Here is a 24,447-nt window from a genome sequence, read left to right on the forward strand (position 1 = left end):
CTATGTGAGTTAACAAAGGATCACGTGTAATCTTAAAATCAAAATACCAAGTGTTTGTATCAATTAAACCGAAACAAAAAAATTTGTTGTTTAAAGCACACAAACATGTCCGTACATGTTTGGAATTTACCTAACCAAAGAAGATTTTAGCAAAATAGGGGGGATGAAGCGCAGATCAAGTTGCTTTCTTTTGTTCCAAAGAGTAAAATAGCTACAATTTTGGAATTTTGAGTGCACAATAAGCTTCATGATTAGGGGTAAACTCTTGCCTTAGAAGAAAGCAAAGTCAGGTTTAAATTTAATTAAGTGTCCACCATGGGTTCTTCTCAGAATCTCAATTGGTCGGTCATTTTATATGTTTTATGCTGACTGCAAACTTTTTGTATGGAAGTTGAAGCAATCAGTTAGTTGAAAATGAGTCCGGCATTTGTGGAGAAATTTTTCAGTCTGCACAGAACACAGGTGACACATCATATGTCATTACTCAATAGGAGGAAAGTTTTCGTTTTTAAATGTTCTTCCAATTGTATATAAGATGTGGCGTACTGCCCTGTGCTCTATGCACACTGAAAATTTCTCTCTGCGAAACCTTACTATGTGGTACTAGAGTATAATTACGTAAGATAGTAATACGCGTATTATAATATAAGTAGTTGTAAAACACACACTACAAACGTAGTTTCTGACCCGAACACATGCAATAGATTGCGTGGATAAAAATATCAAATTCCTATCTGGTCTGTTTGTTTGGTTTTCATTTGGCAGTAAATGCAAATGGCTGAGAAAGCCTTATGTTCCCTATCAAATGAGGCAATTACTCGTTTTATTCACAAAAATTGATTCAACCCCACAATTATTTATAGTTAAACAACAAAAAAGAGTTGTCTTAGCGGCCAAGAATAACACCCAAGTCATTCCTAGAAATTATTACCTCAGTATAGATGTCTACTTAATTATAGTTATCTCTGGTTTCCTTGTGCACTTAATTGTCTATTGTCATAAGCACAATTTAAAAATCATCTCTAAAAAAAAAAAAAAAAAAAAAAAAAAAAACACTCAACTGAATTAGAAGTTTGTTTAAACATTCATATGTACCAAATAAATGAACGGTTCATCAAGATGGTCTTAATTGTTACTAAAACCGTTGAGGCCATAGAATAAGTGGAAGATATCTAATTTAACTAATATTTTGTAGACTTTCTTTTTTCTTGATATAACGATATTATTTGCACTTGGGGAAATAAATTGGTTACGAATTCGCCATTTACGAGACGGTAACCAGTTTAACTGATGTAAACATAGACGATTTTTAAATGTATGATGAAAAATTTGTTAATCTCAACCAAGTAAACAAGGTGTTATACATCGAGGGCTACTTCGTATTACAATCTAGTGGTATCTTCTTCACTTGTAAGTGAGAGGATTTGAACTATATTATTGTTAGACCATTGTGAGACTTAACTCACTCTCTCACTCTCTCACTCTCTCACTCTCTCACTCTCTCACTCCTTAATGTAGATAGTAGATTATCTGTTAAAAAAAAAAAGAAGAACAACAACAACCGGCTCTTATTAAAATCATACAAATGAAAGTCAAAAACTATTATATTTCTTCAACCTTTTAATACTGGAAGACCATATTAAACAAGAGTTTTTTAGAGACTCAACGAAACATGCCCTAATGATTTGGTTTGCCCTGCAACCCCAAAATGCCTTTACCACCGTCCAAAATCATTTTATTTTTTATATTTTATATGTGTGGTAGGAGAGATGTTTTAGTGTGCCGGAAATATAACCCGGTACATCAAGTGTTATAATAAAAGTGGTTCGATACTGGAAAAAATAATTCTAACCATTTGTATCATGATCTTTGATGTATTAAAACGTATTTCCGGCACACTGAAAAATTTCTCATCTAACGGTGTGAGAGAGTGAATCATAAATGTATTATTCTAGTGGGCACAAAAGTTCACCTTTACTACAGTCCACACTTTATGGTCTTGAGAAATTTATTTCCAATATACTGAAAAATTTCTTGAGAAAATAGTAAATCATAAATGTATTATTCTAGTAGGCACAAAAGTTGTTCTTCACTACAGTCCACACTCCACAGTCGTGGAAAGTCAACATATTTACAAAAAATGCCACCATCTCTATGCTATAAATTCAAGCCCTCCCCTTCCATTTTTTCTCAAACTATCTGCAATTTCGCTCATACCATAACTTGGGTTTTCTTTAAATCCAAGTCTTTGCCGGATTTCCCTGCAAATTTTCTCTAACACCTTCAAATTCCTCACCTTTTTCCATCCAAATTCAAGCTCTCTGCTCCTACTCTGTTTTTTCAAACGCCTCTGGCTTTTTTTTTTTCACCTTCTTATTTTGCATACCAACATGTCTTCAACATCAAGCACTGTCTGTCATCAAGTGCTGAAATCATGCCTCGAGCCTCTTGTTCGCCTCAAACTGAATCCACCGGGGTCAAATTTCCTCCCCGAATCTCCAGAGAAAACATCCCACCTCGAAAAAATTGATAACTTGGACTTGATCAACAAGAAGGACAACAAGGAAGTTGAAGTAGCTGGCTGGAGCTTCCTCCAGTCTCTGGCCAACCCAACTCAAACCGCCAAAAGCGAAAGCGAAGCAGAGAAAGTCTATGTCCACCCGCTCGCTAAGCGCTCTGCTTCAGTGCTCAGTCCAAGAAGCTTGGAAATGTGCACTGAAAGCTTAGGTAACGAGACGGGTAGCGAAAATGGTGGCGACAAGCTCTCTCTTTTGTTACACAAGATTGAAAGTCCTTTGCTCTCACTAGGAATTAGTGGGGAGGTTAACCCTAACCCTAGATGTTCTACTACTACTATTACAACAAGTGAGAGTCCAAAAATACTGGGTGACAACAATGTTCAAGCTACACCAAAGAGATTGAAAAGTGGTAGTGCAACTACTACAAATTTCCCTCCTCCTTTGACATCTATCAGTGGCTCCAATGGTGTCCAAGTGACGCCTCACCGGGAAGGCGGGCGGCTGGTTTTGAAAGCTGTCACTGTAGTCTCCCCTCCCACCGCCAATTTCCAGGCGGAGCGCGGTGATGGGAGGCTCAGGCTTACATTGCTGAAGGACATTTCATCCCCTAACTGTGACATTATTGAAGAAGTTGGGCTTGAAGAAGTTGAAGAAGATGACGAGTTTAAAATCGAGGCAAAAAACGAAGAAAATGGTGGTGAAGTTGAAGCTGAGGAGATTGATGGGAAGGTTGAAAATGTTGAAACAGAGGAGATGCAGCGGGATACTGTAAGTGTTGAAACAGAGGAGGTGGAGGGGAAGAATGAACACGTTGAAAATGAGGATATGGAAGGGAATAGTGGAAATGTTGGGGGTGAAAAGGGGATGGAAAAGAAGCTCCCAAGGCCAAGCAGATGTAAGGAAGGTGGGCGTGGAAACAAGAAGATGGTCATGAATTGGCCGGAGTCCTTTTGGGTTGCCACTTAAGCCCTTTTCCTCTGTTTCTGTCCCTAAAAAATCACTATGATTATATTTTCACTATTTTTTTTTAGAATTTTTAGTCATTGAAATTTGAAGTTCCGTGGCTTCGAATTTCAAATTATGCTAATGTTGTTATTATCGTTGTCAGACATTTCTATCTTTCATGTGTCTTTCTAGATTAATTAATCTATTATTTTCAGCACATGCTAATTAACAATCATATAACGCATAAATCAATTATATAACACGTAAATTAATTATAACATGGTTAAGAGGCAATGAACGTTCATTATAATAAACAATAATTTTAAGGTAGGTTTGATTTTGCATACAAGAATTAATTTTATTTGCTTAGCCAGTCTAACAACCAAACGGTCCAAACGTGAATATAGTGACGTAGTTTCACCAACTACCACAATTCTAAAGCATTATGCTGGTCCCGGTCCCAACTATACTGTTATCCAATCAAATGGCCCTATCACTTTTTATGCCTATCATTTTGGACCATTTTTGAAGTTGGAAGTTCAATAAGTACTCGAAATATTTTATCTTTCCCGTATTCTTCTCAAGCTACTCTTCCAGAATATGCTTCACTGCAAGCACTGTTTGAGTTCAGTAGTACAATTAACAGCTTGAGGTTGCAATCAGTGTAAGATAACTCTAAAAACAAATAATAATGTTCGTTATTTGAGAAAAGAACTTGCATAAAACGAGTTTGTATAACGTTTTTGTAGTCTTTTTTTGTCAAATGTAGATTTTGTTAGATTACCCACCGATGAGGTTCGAATTCACACCGTCATGCAATGGCTTAACTCATTTTCATTACTGTGGTAAAGGGCTACTTGCAACGTTTTTGTAGTTATCTCATCATGTAAGATGACTTTCTTTCTTACCACGCGACAATGCGAGAAATAGAGAGAGGAGTTATGCGAGCCACCAAACTGCACGTCACGTGACAAAGGTAAGTATGTTGCATGTTGTGGTATGTATGTCTTGTAACTATTATGTGTATCTCTTTCATCACATGATGGTAGAGAGAAAAGTCACGTGAACTTGTGAAAACCAAGTATTGTGAAAATTTGTTTCATGCAGAGGTTGTAAGTACGTTGCAAGTTGTACATGAAATAATAACCAAGTGGTCCAAAATTTGTGTCATGCTAAAAAATAACCATATGTTGCATGTTGTGGACTTATTCATGGTAACCATCAAGGTGTAGGATCCACAAGGTAACATGGAGTGACTTCATCATCCATGTGTGATCGCTTTTCTTCTTCTCAATTCATATGATATTCCATCACGCACAAGAGACTTGAGACTCAAGAGTTGTGCTAGTCGGCTCGATCGATAGTTCATGCAGCAGAGGAGGAAGAGGGCCACTGTAACAACAATAACAACCAAACCTTAAGTAGAGTTGATTGAATCTTAGAACGCTAATGAGTTCAGTTTTGCATCATTCTTCCGTTGTTGGCTCCAAGTACTTCGCATCATTTCTTAAAAGTCTCTTTTTAAGTCTTTGTAGATCTTCAACTACAGCTTTTGCCTAGAGTCTCATAATCGCATTCTTTAACTGAAGCATCTGTTAGGTCTTCAGTTCATGTGTCCAAATTACCTTAACCGATCTTTTCTCATCTTATATTTAATTGCGGCCACTCCTACTTTACCTCAATTATCTTCGTTCTTAATCCTATCTTTTATCGTTTATCCACACATCCAACGAAACATTCTTACATTCGCTACACTCATTTTTTGCACGTGTTAATTTTTAACTGCTAAACATTCCTTGTCCAACCCACTGTCCTAAAAACTTCCATTCCATAATAACATGCATTTTGTATTAATTGCAGTGTTGGCAGTACAATTTTCGTTACCAATTTATCGCGACTGACGGCTAAGATGGCTGATATATAAATATAGAATATATTGACAGCCAATAAAAACAATGATTAACAAGGTTAAGTTAATCTAGAGGTTCCTTTCAGAATATTAGGAGTCTGCAAGTAAAGTGTTTTTAGCTGTCGTACTTGGATGCGTTAGCAATTTCTGAGTCCTGAAAGTTGATGCACGTGGAGTTTACATATATATTTCATCCACGTTGTGAAGCCCTAATATAAATGTTAAGGGGATTTTCTCAAAAATAATTTTTTTATGAATTCTCTGTCACTTCATATTTTTGGCATAATATTTTATGATATTATCACGTAAATTAACGTTAAACTGTGAAGTGTTAAAAAGTCTATAGATATTAACATTTAAAAAAAAATTCCTCTTAACATTTCTCATATTTTTAAGAAATCGAGGAAGACATTGTCCACTCATGGAGCTGGGGCATCCCTATGTCATTGTACAACGAGTGTACGATTGAAGTGGTTAGTATGGGAAAGGAAATGAAATTGTCAACTTAGCCACATGCAAGATTGTGTCTGATACATCATGTGGTTAATTCAAGAGCTTTATTGATAGATTAGATAGAGACCCTTGATCATATAGGGTACATAAATATAGGGTGATGTTATTCACACACCTCTTTTTATCTTTTACACAATTCTCTTAATTTCTGGGCGTTAGATCGAATGAATTGAAGAAGATTAAATGACAAAAATTAACAAGGTGCATGTGAAAAGTAAAAATGAGCGTGTGATAGCATCATCCTTAATATATCCTCTCACACCATGATATATGAAAGGTCATGTAAAAAGCTAGGATAGAAAACTCTTGGGGCCAAGCTATCTTGTGATCACTTTCATAGTTTTTGGTGAAGGATCACTTTCATTTTACTGTCAGTTGAAAGTACTATTACTATCCATGAAAGAAACTGGCATATTGATACATTATATAACTGCCTGCCCCGTTTAGCCATTGTTGGATTCTTATAAATGGTTAACATCACTCGTAATAATAGTTTCACACGTATCTCTAATATGGAGATTGTTTGTCTTCACATGGGAATTTCAGCTTCCTAGCTTGTTTGTGTTAAAATTTTAGAATTGAATCAGTAGTTTATTTCAAATCACATATATCATCTCTGTATATATAATATACTAATATGTGTGATTTACCAACGATCTTGATAGTATTAAAGGTGAAACTATTCATATATATGTCAAGTCTCCAATGTGAGATTTGCATTCTTCAAAACTCCTCTTACATGGGATTACATAAAGCTTCTGTACTTTATTAAGAGTGAAAATGTTTGGGCCATAAATAAAAATAAGACTTGCTTTGGGGTCAGTTTATTTTTATTTTACGAAAAGTCGTGCGACAACGACCCATTAACTCCGAAGCCCAACTTAGGGTACTTTCCTAGGGCTCGGGCGATCATTTCTCACCAATCCATAATTGTCCGAGGACTCTCACTCGACCTTCCCCGAAGCATGTCTGCCACGCCGACAATCAGATTCGAGAATCTCTCGCCTTCTCGTAGAACAAGGAATGCATCACCAGACATGCTGATATCACCACAACAATTGTGTAATGCACCATAAATCTTAGCAGAAGGCTACCAACCATGAATTGCAGCCATTGATATGATCAATATGATTGAGGCTGCTCTTCCCTGGCTGCCTATAAATAGAATCAAAGGCCTTCAAGCTCCAAACCTTCGTAAAATACAATCTCTACGATTATACAAACTTCAAGTGATTCTTTAATCAACCAATTTGCTTTTCGGTACAAACCAATTGCTCTTTAGTAAAATCTCTTAGCTCTTTAGCTATAATTCAAAGCCTTCCTTCCCTTCGAAGCAAAACACTACCTACTATCACTAAGATATAAAACATTTATAGCTCCCTGTAGTATGATGTGGTTGACTTGCAATTCCAACACCCTGATCACCTATTTGAGACAATGTTTCCTACTTAGTCTAGTCTGATACCAGTGACTTCAATGGACTCCTCTAGCATTATCTTGTCCTACATGACCTGATTTTTGCTAAAGCTGACTAGTTTCATTACATTACATTTTCAAGTTTATTTACATTTCAAGTCATGTTGATTGGCTAACCCGTATTTCGTAAACATTTCTAATTGATTTCGTCATGAATTGATTACATTTAGTTTCATGTTTCTATAGCTATTTCTAATTTCATTTCTAGTAATAACTTATGCAAAGACTCATTTTTGCACTAGATTTCGAGTCCTCGTTCGCTCGAGGCATAAAAAAGAATTTAATTGAACCAACGTTCCACTTGGTGCACAATTTTTTGGTTAAAAAGTCAAATCTACGCACAAATACAACACAACTCTACACACACTACTGTTTGTTGGTATCCTCTAACAGTGACACACAATTTTCTCTTTCTCTTGACTCTTGAGCCATCTCATGACACTGAGACTGAAAGCAACATTCAGATCAAATACATGTTAAACTCAATCAAGTTTCGTCCGAATTTTGACACCAATAGAAACTATTCATTTAAAGATGGTATTTTATTCCGTCAAGTTTCAAACATATGGATCTACATTCTTCAATAGTTTTTGCATGTTCGTAGGAGCCTGTGCTAATTAGAAAACAGCACCAATAAGTGCCTTAATTTTGTACAAGACCATGATGTATACACTCAACCTAAGCATCAAACTGATGGTGAAAATATATATATAATGTCTTCTTCATTTCTTGTTTTCTGAATTGCCATATTCAGTAAAAAAAAATACAGCATATATATATTTTTTTTCCTGCCGGTTTACTTGTACCACAATTAGCTAGGACCGAATTCAAGGTAAATTTATTAATGCCTTCTAGGCTTCTACACACTTGTGATTAACTTAATCCCCTCAAATTAAAAACATTTGTACTGTTATTTTTCTTCATTTGTAAGCAAGATGTTTTTTTGTTCAAAAAAAAAAAAAAGTGAGAGGTCTTAGATTCAATTCTCACCCAAGACGAATTCAAACCAAATTATTAGGGCTATTCCATTGTAAGGTTTAATCTATTCTCTTACCTTTTAGTGTAGATAATATCAAATGTATATAAAAAAAAACATTGAAATGATGTAGTTTAGACTTTCTTTACAAAATAGAGACAGAATGTCCTTCGACCTAGTGATCGATCATGTGCACATTTACAACGGCCAACATTTGGTAACAGAAGATAGGTCAATGATTATAATTTTCGCACCATGACACAATATGTACATCCTACGTTATTACTATGCATCTCTCGGCGTTTCTGCATGCGAACCAATTAGGGTTTCCAGTTTTCTTGGCAATATGTTGTACGTAAGTATAATACCCTTACGATATATCAGTCTTTGCCCTACTACTCATGGGAATTGATCTGACACATCCCATAATGGAGGCCTTTTTGTAATATTGCATGTTAGGAGATTCACTTCTCCTCCAATGAAATTCATTTTTCTTCCTAAATTATTAAAGCTCCGGCCATTGCAGTCTTCAGAAACTGGTCGGTATTGTTCCATATTTCAACTGAAAGTAATCATACTCCACTCTTCATCTTGGTTTGATTTTTATCGATCCCATTGGCCGTGGCACATGGAAAATTCTATTATACTTCAAAGTATCTTATAGTCTAGAATTTTTTATTGTTTGATTTTAGTTATTGAATAAAGATCTAATGGTTAAAAATTCGTTCTATAGGAGACCCCAAAGCATACTAAAAAATCTCTTCTTGTTCTATAATTATATATTAATGTGTATTATCTTCATAAGGCCATGCATGGTAAACTAGTATTAGCTATTTTAATGAGCGTTTCTACTTATTATAAGCCAGCAGCACTTTTGGAGTCGTCTAAAACTCGAACTTAAGAGATGTTTCGATGCAGAAGCGAATCCACTCATGTACCCAGGTGGTCTTAGGACCACTTGGAAGTCCAAATAAGCGCCTAAGAGGATTTTTGAGGACCACCTAATGGTTTGGCAGGTGGTGGAAGAGAGAAGATGAGACGACTATGGCTGTGCAAATGTTGTGCAACAGAAGCCCAGAGGAAGAGGAACGCAGAGAAATCTACCATGGCTCTATTGTTCTTGGACCTTGGTTTCAATGAAGATGAAGGACTTTCTCTCTCCATTTCCCTCATGGCCAACTCCCCATTTTTCATTTTTTTAATTGTTGTCCAATCAGGTTGCTAGCATTTTAATTAATAAAAGAATGATATTTACTCAACCAATACTTTTTATACTACATGTTTGACACCGTTATTTCTTTTAAAATTCACTATAAATTCATATGACCTTTGAAAAATATTTCGTAAAGTACTACAAAATCATAATCACTTGAACTTTCATCTCATCAAAGTCACTAAAATACTGAAGCAAAATTTTGATATTTTTGTATGTTATATGTTAAATAATAAACCTAATTAAAATAATAAACTCAAATTCTCAATATAAGTATATATTTTTTTTAAGTGTAGATAGACACTTATGTATATGATATGTAATAAATATACTTTAAATCTGCCTAGTCCGTCTAGGTGCATACTCTCACTAGGCACGGCCTCTCGCTCAACTAGCGCCTAATATACCTTAATTAGGACCACCTGATACCACTGATTCAATGTTTTAAAGAAAACTCTTAACATAATAGAAGAACTCGTTGACATATATGTACGTAAAAATTATTGCTGCACAGCAAAAGTTTTGTTTCCTCACAATTTGACGTTCAAAACAATCCCACCACTTTGTCCACCCAACTGTACAAGAAAAAGAACACAAAGCCCGCACAAAGACCTCAAATGTTGAATTGTCCCCACATTTAAGCTATGGTTATCTTTGCGTTATATGTATGCAACTTTGTGTACATGGCTATGCCTGAGCTGTCCTTGTCCCATTCATGGATGGCATGCCGTGGCTTTGCACCTGAGAAAATACTGCACCACATAACACTTTCCTAATTCTCAGTAAGGTGGAAACCCCTCTTTTCTTCTCGAACATGACTTTATTTCACTTTACAAATATTCCTATAAAAAAGATAGGAACCGATAAGCAACAATTGGTTTTAATTATTATTGGACAGTTCATGATGTTCATATTGCGCTACTACGTGTCTCTAAAAGATTTTGATTGTAATATTGAAAATAAGTAGCTTAATTATGACGTTATACAGTGAAATGAAACAATGTCATATGATGATAAGAATCTTCATCCTTGTGGAGAATAAAGGAAGGATTATCCACACAAAAATATTAATGTGTGAGGTGTGAAAAAGGGACTAGCACCAAATCTAAGTTTTTTACAAACACAAATTAAGTCCACAACATCGACAGGTCCCCTGGACTGTGGTGATCGATCTCATCCTGCCATGCATATATACTGATATGCATAATATTATGCCTTAATTGGAACGGGAAGATTGTAAATTCCACCCATTAATTATGTGTGGTCTTCCACTCAGCATCGCGATGGACACCCCTTTTGTCCTACGTGTTCAACTCCATTGCTCTCCACTTGTGTCCAATAATATTTTTGACCTCTTATCAACCATGCATTATTCCAGTGTTCCGTACGGATCTTGTGTTTGATATCCATGTCATCATCCTAATCCGATTTCCTCTTCTGAAGAATTAGTACTGCTATCTATACATTCATTTTTATTTCTCACACACATTTTTTTAATTTTGTGGTTGTTAGATAAAATGAATTTAAAAAAATAAATGACCAAAAATTAATCCTGGAAAGTAAACTTCATTATATGAATATCACTGCCATTTCTTCAATCCTCTCCAATTCCCGGGTATTGGAGCTGCCATGTTAGATTTGATGTTTCACCTCCAGCCTTAATTAGTTGATTTCCAATCAACTATAGTAGTTTTTGGGTTAATTAAGATGTATAAGGTTATTAATCTTATACACCTAGTTTGTTGGAAGGAATGTTATTCAGACAATTTCAAAAGCAATTTTATATATTTCGAATTTTGTGATAATTGTATCAAATTTGCGTTGCTTGTGGACGTTATATATTTTATATAATCTCTCTATTGTAAACATATTTACGTAATATGATAACACATATATTACTATATAATTAGGGTTAGTTTTCAAATTCAAAGGATCAAATGAATATTAATGAGATAGATAATGCTAGTGAGACTAAATTTTTAAACCAAATGATGTGTACTAATAGGAAATAAGCGCGTTAACACTTAAGTAACAATCCAATCATCAACAGCCACATCATTTAGTTTACAAAATTTGATTTACAATTTTGGTTTCCTTAACATTAATATAATGAGATTATAGATAATATAGATGGGAAAAGTACTTTTTCGTTTGATAATGGAGATGAGAAAAGTCTACTAAACAAGCAAGCAGATACCAAGGAGTAAGGACCAATCATAAATAGGGCAATATTGTAAGGGCACGTAGATAATTAGATATATATGCATGGTAGCTTTAAACCAAGGCCACCCGAGTCCTTGGTGCTGATGGCTCGATATATTACTTGGTTGGTGTCTTAAAAGCATGAAACATTTGTTTCTTTAGACTTCTTTATCACCAATATTCTAAATGACATATTGATGGCTGAGTTGGTATTGGATTTTATAACCATAGAGAGAATGTGAGGACCGGTCGCGGGGTGTGTGGGAGGTTGGGGAGGGGATGTTAAAGTTAACAATGTGGCCCAAGCACTTGCACCTTGTCAAGATTTAAAAGAGGAGCTGTTCAGCCATCCACTACTAATGAGTCAATCCAGCACCGATATTATTTGAGAAATAACAAGAGTGTTGTAGGCCTATTTGATTGAACGATCTAAGGGTTTAGAGAGAGAGGGGCCGACAGTATTGAGGGAGAAGAGAGAGTGATTTAATTATGAGGTGTGTTTGATTCACCCCATTGTGCCTTTATTTATAGTAGTAGGATAGGTAAAAACCTTTCCCTTTAGAATTACAAAATTTAATAGGTAATCAACTCCTAATAGGAATATAAGATACATTCTCATATCTACTAGGATTTACACAATCATATTCCTATTCTAAATATGATTGCAACAAAGAGGACTTTCTATGGATTCTCTGTCAACTTATATTTTTTGCACAAAATTATAATAGTGACACGGGATACGTTAAACTATGATGTGACAGAGAATTCATGAAGAGTCTCACTTTAAGATAATCTCTTAGCATTTATCTTATCATTTCAATACAACAACATTTACACGTCATGTACGTAGTCGCATGCATAAATTGCAGTGTTTATATATATGCATTACTTGTATTTAATGTTAAGACAAGTTGTTTGATACGAATATGCTGGCCATGAATTAGTAACCTGATCATAACCAAGAGAACATGACTATAACGTGTAATATTATCACTGGATAAATGACCATAGAAAGTTCTATGCATATATAACCTTAAATTACTTAATTAATTTGTGAAGCAAATGCATTTTCTCTTGGCCCGAGTAAAAGCATGCATGCGCGCGCGTGTATATATATATGTGTGTGTGTATGTGTTTATACACACATATTACTGATTTTAGTAGAGAGAGCGCACATATGTGTTTACACATACATATTACTGATTTTAGCAGAGAAAGCGCACATATATATATGTGTGTGTGTTTAATCACACATATTACTGATTTTAATAGTTTCTCTACTAATTAAACACATATCACATATAAGTATGCTTTACTTAATGGGTTGCAATGCATGAATTAATTAATGCTACAAACAACTAGTACTCATCATGGCAGTTGATGAGTAAGTGGTATATGAGAATCTGCATGCTTGACAAGAGGATGAAGGGGATGATTCAGAGCAGAAGATCCAAGACGGTATCAAACTGCGGGACCCCACGACCGTAATTTCCATATGCATTTTGGATTCTCGATATCTATGCTCTTTGTTGGGGTTTCGTACATTAGATTTCTCTGTCTGATTGCTCAAAACAGAAAGGAAAAGAAAAAAGATTTTCTGAACGTCGATCCATTTTGTAATTCATGTGTCTGTCTTCAATTCGACCGTTACCCCTGGCCTGGCCCACTCGTACAATTATATGATAAGCTAGGTACGTAGCTAGGAACCCTAGCTGTAGACGATATATTAGTACGTGTACGTTGATCGTTTATCTTGGTGAGAAATCCTAGCCGTACGCCATTGTATCTACCGACTAGCTAGGAGAATTTTTTAGTGTTCTCGAAACACGGATCAGTACGCCACAGAATATACAATTGAAGAGATACATAAAAAAAAAAAAAAATTTCCTTCAATTATATGATGACACAAAGTGTATACCGCTTTGTATTCCTAGCAATATTGAAAATTTCTCACTAGCTAGAGACATCAATTACTTGTTTGAGACTTAATTCAGGTATTTTTCACGTTAGTTTCATGCAATATGTTACATGCATGTTCATGGCGAGAGTGATCAATAATATATATCTTCATGTATAGAACGAGATTATACTATAGCTCTGAACACATGAGTTTACATCGGTCGATCATGGATAGTCTCTCTCTCTCTCTCTCTCTCACACTCACTATCTCCCGTTCGAAGAGATTTTTTGGTGTATTTAAAATACTGTCATATTACTCTATTATTTCACTTACATTATAAATTAAATTCTATTTTTGTGTTTTTTGGTAAATTGTGTTTTGTTATTATTATTATAAATGAAACAGATCAATTATATCGTGCACTTACATTATAACACATAAAATAATAAACCAAGTCACATGTATTTGGAGTACACAGAAGTTTGTGCTCTCTTTCCTTTCCTCTCTCTAGATTCTCTATCCATGATTTCTCTTCTTCAAATGCACCAATAACGTTGGGACAACGATCTTAGGGAGCTAGCCCCTGCAGAGATGCATGAAGGAAAATAGTCAAAAAGCATGCAACTAAAAGAGATACATTGAGATCTTGAGAGAAATAAAATTGCTCGTCAGGCAGACAGATCACCGAGAGAAACTTGACCAAGGGAGGTTTTTCTTTGGAAGTGATGGAAACCAAAGAACAAGATCTTGTTTACCTCTATCTGCGCCAACTTGATACATGTCGATATTCCACAATCCCCCATCCTTTAAGTCAAATCAGATTCTTTGTTTTTTTCTTTCAAGTAAGGGTGATGCAATGTACAAAACCACAAAATACTGACACATTCTCGAATACAAATGAAATTCAAATATAATAATCAATTAGATTTATAGCGAATACATCGATCTTGCACATACACCTAATACAAACTCTAAGAAAAGACAAACAGACATACACTAGACGTCACTTATACAAACATAGCATGAGTAATAGTTTTACTCACATCATTTACAAACAGATACATAAAATGAGCCTCAATCCAATGCGAAAAATCCTCCAATGAGGCCTAAACAAGAGAAGCCTAAGGTGAAGGATGACACGCCCATGCTGCCAGGAATCTAGAGGCGACCATCCTCTATGTTGCTTTACATAAAATTTAGCCTTTTGCTACTGTAATTAAGTATCACGCATGAAATCATAATTGGCTTAGCGACTTTGTCCCCGATTTGTAGGTTTGAATCGATGAGATTGTTGAAAATTTTGGCCAACAAGTTCAATCAAGGTAAACCTAAAGAGGAGCATAAACATCTGGATCAACGGTGTGAAGTGAAGGCAGAGACACCCCCCCCCCCCCCCCCAAAAGACAAAATCATGTGTTTTTCTACATTGTTCTCTCTCACTCAATTACCTAGTAAATAGGATGATTTAGGATTTGAGATTTATACACAAATAGAACTACATGATTTGCATATGCCCGTCCATCCAGTGCAGGGATGCCCTAATCGAGCAGACATAACTTTTAGCCGAAATTACACCATTACTGCATAGATTTGATTTGAGACAATTTGGGACACATCACATGTAATTCCTAATGCCTCTACTTCGTGTACTAGGCCAAATGTGGGCTTAGGTATGTGTGGGTTGGTCTAGTTGGTTAGGCTTAGACAACGTGTTTGTTATGTTGTAATTGAGTTTAAATCGAGCTCTACATAAATTCTAGGAGTTTTAAAAATTGACTAGTGAAATAGAAATTGTTAATACTTTGTTGACTATATTGATCTTGACTTTTTGTTAATAGTTTGTTAGCTAGTGGTTTCGCCGTGACAATCTATCTTTTTGAGTGCCAGGAAGACCCACAGAAGTATTTCAACCTCGACCTAACAATCATCGTGTCATTCACCAGCGTCATGAATCAAACTCAGACTTTTCGTGTAAAATACAAGCTTGGAATTCGTTCCCAACCACGTACTACCTTGATTTTGACCATGTGTTTGTAGGAATAGACACAAAACTAATCATCATACTAACCACCTCTTAAATACCGGTGGATTCCACCATTTTGATGATAGAATATTTTAATCTACTCTTATTTACGGAGAGGGGATTTAAACTTGTGTACAAATTCTAAGTAGAGAGTTATTAGATTTTCGAGATATGTATTGGGCTTCGAGGACAATCAATTTAAAGAAGCCCAATCTTAAAAAAATCAATTTTACTTCCAAGAGTCCAACCCAGAAATTCATTTGCCAATTGGGGTTTTCAGAAAAAACCACAAAATCTGTATCGACTGGGATTTTTTTTTTTTTTTTTCAAATTTTATTATTATTAAAAGGAGGAGGAGAAGAGTTCGAAACTGATACAATAATTTAAGAGATGGAGGAGTTTCAAAACCGCAACGCATGGGTAGAAGCCAAATTCATTCCAATTCGCTGTCTAAATTGGGAATATTGGACCACATGCTAAACTGGGAATATAAACCAGACATTCATTCTAATCCGATGTCTAAGGAAGAAAATCAATCGTGTCTCTGTGAAAGCAAACTCACAACTCAATAATAACTGCCAAGCTTCTCCGGATCGGAGTTAAACAATATTTCGACAGTAAAAACAGGGATAAGTAACGGCTTAAGATCAAAATTGATTGTTAGTAAACTTGAAATTACCACTGCTTAAATTACAAGCAATTCTGGTATGAACCATAGGAGATCTCTATATGTTAACGGCAGTCATCCCGCTCGGGAAAAAAAATTATAATTGCTAGTATTTCTATAAATGCGCTGTTTCGAGTGTGTCCCTATTGAACTAGTTCCAAAATTTTTAGGAAAGGTATGATGGAAAACTAACCAGCAATGAAAATGTTGTAGGTTGCAACAGCAAATAATTGATGGACAAATCCCGGTGTCTAACCAGAAGCGTTTCTCCTTGCCGCATAGGCACGATAAGCTGCCAGTCCGACAACAGCAATAGCCGCCCCAACTGTAATTTGATATAACACATCTATAGTAAAGAACATTCACATAAGGTAATGCCTATACAAGATAGAGAAAGCAAAAGAGAGGTGCTACGTACCTGAAACGCACAAAAGAGATTGATTAACAACCTGGAGGTACTTCTTGCGGTTCCTCCTAGCCTCAGTTTCGGGAATGCTCAAGTGAGGATGCTCAGCTACATTTATGATTTTATAGAACACATCATTCATAGTGCTCAACTTCATGCTCACACGAACAGGTGCCTCAATGCCCAGTTCGTGACTTATCTGAAACAACAGAGTCAAATATCCATAATTATCAGCTTCATTCTCCCTCAAAATGAATAATACGAAGCAAAAAAACAAGTTCATGGTGCAGTTGATAATGCATTTCCCAGACATATGAAAGTATGTGAAGACAAAACAATGAAGACTTGTATACCGCTACCGAATCTCGTACTGCCATTGGATATGCACCGAGATCATCCTTTGCAGCAATAAGGAGGCAAGGTACTCCATAGCCACTTTCTTCTCCTTGCTTAGCAACCTCCACAAGGAGTTCTCTTGATCTCTTCCATGAATGTTCACTCGAACTAGAAAGTGAAAAACAGTGGCACAACATGATATCAGAGACACAAATAAGACTTCAGGCGTATCTAAGTTATTCAACTAATGCCAGAAGGACACGTAAAACCAACAGAACTGCATGCTACATATATAGATATACAATATGATTGAATTATTTGTCTAATCATATAAAGGTCTAAATTGTTATGTGGATCTTTTAAGTTCGATCAACTTTTCAGCCATCTTCGCCCATCTGTGGGGGGTCTACATATGAACAACATTTTTCCACAAAAAATGCAATTTGCAAACTCTGAACCAACCCAAACAAACAAAACCACCAAACCTTACATGGGTTGGTTAATAGGTTCTAACAAAAACCTCATCCCGCACTAAAGCGTTGACTCTGGGTTAAGCCCAGTGTGGAGCAAACCAAACCAAGTGAGTACCCCTATATACAGAATCCCTTGTATGTTAAAATTATATACACACCATGCAAAATTATTTCAATCCTATTACAATGCCAGTTATATAAATTGGTCAACAACTATAAGAAGTAACGATCTCATGAAAGGAAAGCATAACATAAATTACCATTACATTACGTCTTGTGCAAAAGTGAAATAATAAATTTGACAATTTTATTGAACAAAAGAAAATCGAATTACCTGGAATGAACAAAGACAGCAACATCACAGGCTGCCAAAAAGGTCTTATCAGACAAATGTGTTTTCACTTCATCTTCTGGTATCTCTCTCAGTACAAGAGTCTTATTCCTCTGTGAACAAGTCAAGAAATCAAATAACGGATATATTTAGATCCAGGATACTAGGAATCATATAGGCAATCATGTTTGTTCACTTATTTTATTTGCCACACTTCAATTTATTTTAAACCAGGACTTCATTAAACTTGCCTTATTCTCACAAAAACTATCTCAATGCAGAAATGTTAAATATGATAGTACTCACCCCAATCTGGTTAATGACATTCACTGCATAACGTTCACCAGTAGGTATAGTCTCGCTCTTTGAGAAAGGCCTGAGGTTAAAATGGGCAACAACAAATTAACAAAGCCAAATGAAAGAACAAATGTACAGTCCCGCAAAAGTTTTCTAAAAGTGGAAAATAGACCACAGTCAAACAGGAAATGGATAGCAGACATGGTGAGCTTTGTCTCAGTTTGAAAAGAAAAAAGAAAAGAAAATTGGGTAGTTTCAGAATCAAAATAGTTCATTTGTGTAGAACTAAAACAGTATCTGAGAGCTAGGAGGTTATTATCACCCAACCAAATTTGTTCTAACAAAGGATTGAGAAAATGGGATTAGGTATTGAGGTAAGTTTGGTTACTGTGGGTCAATAGGTTAACCCTTTCTCTTCACATTTATAATAAAAGGAGTACTAATTAACTATGTTGAGTACAGTGAAGAGGGAGAGCCATACCTTCCTATGAATGAATTTAAAAGAGCGGATTTTCCTGCATTTTTAGGACCAAAAACGAAGCAATTGAAAACATTTCTTTCCGTTTTTTGCTTTTTACGATCTACTGCTCTTCTTCTAGTAACATGGATCGCTGAAGCAGGACTGCCATTGAACCCAACATATATCAAATTCGCCAAACTTTGCTTTGGATCTATCAGTGTCATGAGGGCCCACTGGTCACACAAAACAAAGATATAGTTACAGTTTACAATTGGCTTAAGGAGATTGAACAAAGAAAAATGGAAACATGTATATCATCCAAAATAGACAACAAAAAATTCATGATGAACATATGTAAGCTAATATAAACAGGGTAGCAATGAAAAAGAAGATACCTCAGACAAAAACGCATTAAGAGGTAAATTCCCTGATGCCGTTGTCTCTGCAGCATCCTCGTAAGGAGCTTCACTCCAAGGACTGAAATTTCAGTGAACAGCATATTAATCTATTTTTGGAGAATGAAAAGAAACAATGATAGGAACATACATTATTTTATCCACAACTAACAAAAAAGTATAAGGGAAAGGGCAGAAAAACATGGAGATAAATCAGGACTTTAGGGGTTAGTTATAGTAACTTGGAAGAAACTAACAACGTGTAGCTCGTGACACTATCACAATCAAAAGTATTGTTATTGTATAAGAGAAAGACAGAATCTTTAACATTTGGAGTCTGACATCCTGGCCATCTCTTACCATTTGCAAACCTAAACTCATCACGAGAGAAATTAACCATGACTCCATCATTAATATGTTTCAGCAACTCATAAAGACAACTAGATATTCAGGATCTTATCCCAACACTTAAACATTTGGTTGTTTGTGAGGAACAGAAAATTCACTGCCCATTAAACAGAAAGTATAAACTCAAGCACAAATCTATCAAATAACTATGAAATCTTGCAGGAAACAGGTGTACCCTTCTCAGCTGGCACAAGCAGCATAATATGCTGGTAACAATTAGAGTGGTTTCACTGAAAAAATAAGGGAATAACCAGTCCAACAAAATGAAATATATATATATATATATATATATATATATATATATATATTGCAGTAAACTAAGGAACATAACTGATTGGCTGAACTCACTTTTCTGGAGCAGTAGAAAATAGGTGATCAAGCTCATGTGGTTGAAGGGCTCCATCCTAGTTGCCAAGGCACATTTGGAAATAAAATGACAGCAGACTCATTAGCACAGTTATAGCATAGAAAGAGCATAAATCACATCGCAAAGGCACAAAAGTATGGTGAGAATGGATATTATGGCATACATTATCACGGTCATTTATACGAAAGATCCCCTTCAGGTGCTCAATAGCCTCACTCGTCAGCTCCATGCTCTAAAATATGACATTTAAGAGTAAGTATTTCGTATCCATCATTAATAACAAAGTATCAAGAAACGATAGAAAATAAACACACAGGCAGAAACCAATACAACTGTTTATGACAAAACTTGCCCCAATACCTTTCAATTAACAAAACAGTTTAGACAACACTAAAACCTTAATATGATAAGATTGAGCTATACCTGATCTGGAGAACGCTTGGATGGAAGTATGAGAAGGTCTTCCCTGAGCTTTAGACCATCATCATATCCAAATTTTCTGAGGACAGACCAAGTTGTCTCAATACGTTCTCTCTCAATGAAAAGAGTATGAAGATAATAGAACCCCTCGGGGGTAAGACCAATATCATTGACACCTTCTGGTTTCCTCTCATGTACAACCCTCTTAACTCCCACAATTTCCCCAGGCTGTAGTGGAGCATTAAAACACTCAACCTGTTTGTGACAGTTACATAACATCAAACTTCCAAATAAGCGATTAAAAAGGACCACAAAACACATGACAAAAGAAAAGAAAAAAGACCTGGAATTTATTCAGCTCCTCATCATTAAGGGCACCGTCCATGTCACAATCACAAAGAGTAAAAATCCTTTTCAAAGCTCTAATACATCGGGGTTGCAGACTTTGCGTTTCTTGATCAAACAACGGAGTTGTTGGATGAAGGACTGCCTTTGAAGCATAATGAAACACTTCGGGAACCTGTACACAAGTAAAATTCACATTGCTTAAACTTGAAGCTCCCTCACCTTTATATAACAACACATAATGAAAAGCATTTTGGCATTTAAACATACCTGAACTTGAGCGGATGCAGAACACTCAATGCAAGTCTGAATTTCCCTAAACTGATGCATGATTGGTGCCATCACCTGCTCCATGCTCATCTGTTCCTGCGGATTTCGCAAATCTAACTTGCATCCAACCAGAATTACCGGCACCTTCACCTAATATTTTGTTCCACATTCCCATATTATCGATTAATTAATAAAAAAAAATTAACAATTCAAACAATTTCATAGCACCTAACCACTTGAATAATTGAATTGCAAACCTCCAAGTGCCGAAGCTCGAGCAGCCAGTAAGTAGTCAGACGAGTGAGCGTCATCGGCTGATCGCAGGCATACGTTAGCACCACCACATCCGCTCGGTTCAATTCTTCGTTCCTCTTACTGCAATTCTCCAAGCTATTCAAAAATATCGAGCAAATTCACATCAAAAAATCTGCTTTCTATTTTTTCTTGGCGAAAAAGAAATTGAATTTTCAAGCATTCCCTAATTTTACTGTGTATGTATATATATACACATATATATATATATATATATATATATATATCTGTGTATGTATAGCTGACCTGGAGGAGGTGTCGATGATGGTGAGGGGAACGTGATCTGGAAACATATCGGCGGCGAGGCGCGTTGCGGGAAGCACGGGAGGGACGGCGGGGTCGAAAGCGTCGGTGGCCACGGCGGCAATCAAAGTCGACTTGCCGGTGCCGCGTTCGCCGGCGACGACGACTCGGACGCCGGTGCGCTTTCCGGTGTACATAAGTGCTGACATGGCCAACGGGATGAGAGTTTTTTATTTTTATTTTTATGGTTGAAGGGATGAGAGAGCCCCGGGGTTTTTATACGTTGAACGAATCAACGAAGGCGCGAGAACGACAGTTCATACGCTGTCGTTTGGTTTCTGCACTGTTCGATCTTGCTTGGAGAGAAAGACGTGGCTTTAAATTCAAAGCCCAATAATTCTCTCGTACCAAAAGACCAATAAAAGCCCAATTCTCTCGTACCAAAAGCCCAGTAAAAGTCCAATATGTTGCTCGTACCAAAATCCCCGCGTCGAGTCTCGAGGTTCTTGTGACTGGGACAGTAGAGCTGATACCAGCGCGGTTCACTAACCGAAGCGAAGATGTTACTTCGAACCCTGCGAAGCTCCATCGCCGCCGTCCTATATTTCTCAGCAGAAGCGCATGAGGTAACGAAAGCGGTGGCCGCCACTGCAGCGAAAAGCTCGAGCAGCCGGCAGCGACCGAGACACACTGGGAAGGAGACTCTTGGGTAGTGCACTAGAGTCTAAAGGGCAGTAACCTTGAAGGAGATGGAGGCATTGGCAAGTCGGAAAATTATAGTCGCATATTCCTCCCTGCTCAGCCTGCATACAATCATTGGCGATAAGGAAGGTGTTCGGCGAATCTGGAAAAAAGTAAAACCATTGTTCCCCAAAATGAGCACACATGCATGCTATCTTCACTTGTGAAACTCGAGCAGTTTGAAGAAGCTGGGAAACTGTATACTAAATGGGAGTCCGTTTTCGGGGACTCGTGATCCTAGGGTTTCAAATATACTTCTTGCAGCGTACATCAACGAAGACCAAATGAAAAGGGCTGAAACCTTTCATAATCTGATGGTGCGAAATGGCATAAAGCCGTGTTACAGTACTTGGGAGGAGTATTTATCAAATATAGTCAAAAATTAACTCTTAATTTCAAAAGGGAATTGTTATTGGCACTCTAAAATTCTCATTCTACACTCCAAACTTTCTATATTTAGAAAGAAAAATACACTTGTACGGAGTGTAGAATGAGATTTTTGGAGTGCCAATAACACTTCCCTTTCAAAAATGTCACTTTTTATAAAAACTTTCAAATATATACAAATTTTTACTTAAATAGGCACAAATACCCTCAAATTTAACAATTATATAAATTAAAGGTTTTTTAGCTACTGTCGCCTTAAGCTCCGGTCCAACTTCACCTTCGCTTCTACACTCCACCACCACAACCCTATCCCCTTCGACCCCCTCATCACCGACATTGAGGGGCGTCGCGGTTACCGCAAGTGGGAGCAACAAAATTTCAATCATGCGTTCAACACTTTTTTTCTTACTAATATCATTTTTAGTTTTAAATATAAAATAGTTTTTAAAGTTAATTCACATGTCGTTATATGATTGTATTTGTGAGACCCAAGTAGCGCCACATCATCACAATAACAGAGCAATTGACAAATTTGTCACGAAAAAACTAAAATGATCACAATGGACAAATTCAAAGAAAGACTAAAATGATTCACGATAGACAAATTCAAGAACACTACTATTGATTATCATTAATTTTTAAGGACCAAATTAAGGAGTTATGTCAATGTCACGAATCATTTTGGCTAAAAAGTCTTTAATTTATTTGATTGTTAAATTTGAGGGTATTTGTGTCTATTTAGATGGAATTTTGGATATATTTGAAAGATTTTATAAGAAGTGATATTTTTGAAATTAAGGATTAATTTTTTACTATATTTCATAAATACTCACTTGGGAGCTTCTTACTTGGGGTTATTTGAAACAATAACAAGAACAAGAACAAGAACATACAGAAAAAGCGCTAGAGTATTTCAAGAAAGCTGTTGGTGGTGTGAAGAGATGGGATCCTGACAAACGGTTGATTGGCGAAGTATTTGACAGGCTTAAGGAGAAAAACCATATTCAAGGGGGTGAGGAACTATTGGTAAGAGTATAAAGAAACATAAGCAAAAAATAAATAAATAAAAAAAAATATATTTAAAAATGGGGGATCGGTATGATGCTAGCGATTATTATGAAAGACAATCACTACAAATGTAGCGACAATTATTATGGAAAATCGTTAGAAAAGTACCGATCGTATCATTTTCTATTTTATTTATTTAGTTTATGTTTTTTTATTGAATTTTCTTTTCTTCCTACGTTACCTTATTTAGATTCAAATACCATTAGATTTAAATTGATATCCTCATTTTTCGTGCTCCAAGCCAACTTCAGTTTGCGCGACGAATTCTACCTCGTTTCATGCGTGGGTCCAGCCTCGTTTTACATAACAGAAGCCTTCCAGTTTTTCAGTGAACTGACCTTGCCTCATTGTTCTTGCGCCTAAGTTCACCTCATTCTGCGCGCGCGGAGTCTGCTTCATTTTGCGTGCATCAAGGCCGCCTAACACCCACATTTTTTTTGTCAAAAATTCAATTTATTTTATTTTATTTTCATGTAATATTGTATGTGAGCATTAAGGAAAATTTTATAAAACATTTCGAATCGGTTTTACAATTTATTGAACAATATATGTATATTTAGTATAATACCTAGGTTGAAAACAAAGAAAATAAGTGAAGATGTATTGAGGCCCAAAACATTGTTAAATGAGGCTCAAGGAGAAAGACCATATTCAAGGGGGTGAGGAACTATTGGTAAGAGAATAAAGAAACATAAGAGAAAGTCTTACTTTAATTTTTAAAACTTCCCGCTGAGGCGAAGCAAAAATAAATAGTTTGTGTGTTTAGGTTCGTCTCATTTTGCATGTGAGGTGTCCGTATTGTTTTGCATGCAAGAAGGTCGCCCTTTTTTACGTTCATCGAGCCA

The 24,447-nt window shown here is 36.1% G+C and overlaps 2 protein-coding genes across 3 annotated transcripts; one reads left to right on the forward strand and one right to left on the reverse strand.

The window, feature by feature from the left end:
* Positions 1 to 2,188: 2,188 nt before the first annotated feature.
* On the forward strand, positions 2,189 to 3,681 carry FAF2 (FANTASTIC four-like protein (DUF3049)). Its single transcript, XM_068483442.2, has one exon. It carries the CDS (start codon positions 2,391 to 2,393, stop codon positions 3,483 to 3,485), a length of 1,095 nt encoding a protein of 364 aa, XP_068339543.2. The 5' UTR covers positions 2,189 to 2,390; the 3' UTR covers positions 3,486 to 3,681.
* Positions 3,682 to 16,329: 12,648 nt separating this feature from the next.
* On the reverse strand, positions 16,330 to 21,657 carry LOC137742717 (mitochondrial Rho GTPase 2). Of its 2 annotated transcripts, none has more exons than XM_068482655.2 (14): positions 21,410 to 21,657; positions 21,109 to 21,241; positions 20,852 to 21,001; positions 20,580 to 20,756; positions 20,240 to 20,491; positions 19,980 to 20,048; positions 19,798 to 19,853; positions 19,042 to 19,123; positions 18,668 to 18,879; positions 18,196 to 18,265; positions 17,893 to 18,002; positions 17,103 to 17,253; positions 16,762 to 16,948; positions 16,330 to 16,668 (listed from the first exon to the last, which is right to left on the reverse strand). In XM_068482655.2, exons 1-14 carry the CDS (start codon positions 21,613 to 21,615, stop codon positions 16,595 to 16,597), a joined length of 1,929 nt encoding a protein of 642 aa, XP_068338756.2. In that variant the 5' UTR covers positions 21,616 to 21,657; the 3' UTR covers positions 16,330 to 16,594. The 2 variants fall into 2 exon arrangements, with proteins under 2 accessions (XP_068338756.2, XP_088536156.1); XM_088680030.1 differs by having other exon boundaries at positions 21,109 to 21,226; positions 21,410 to 21,650.
* Positions 21,658 to 24,447: the final 2,790 nt, after the last annotated feature.

Source organism: Pyrus communis, chromosome 11 (assembly GCF_041283825.1).
Source record: "Pyrus communis isolate YQ-2024b chromosome 11, ASM4128382v1, whole genome shotgun sequence".
In the NCBI taxonomy this organism is placed as follows: domain Eukaryota; kingdom Viridiplantae; phylum Streptophyta; class Magnoliopsida; order Rosales; family Rosaceae; genus Pyrus; species Pyrus communis.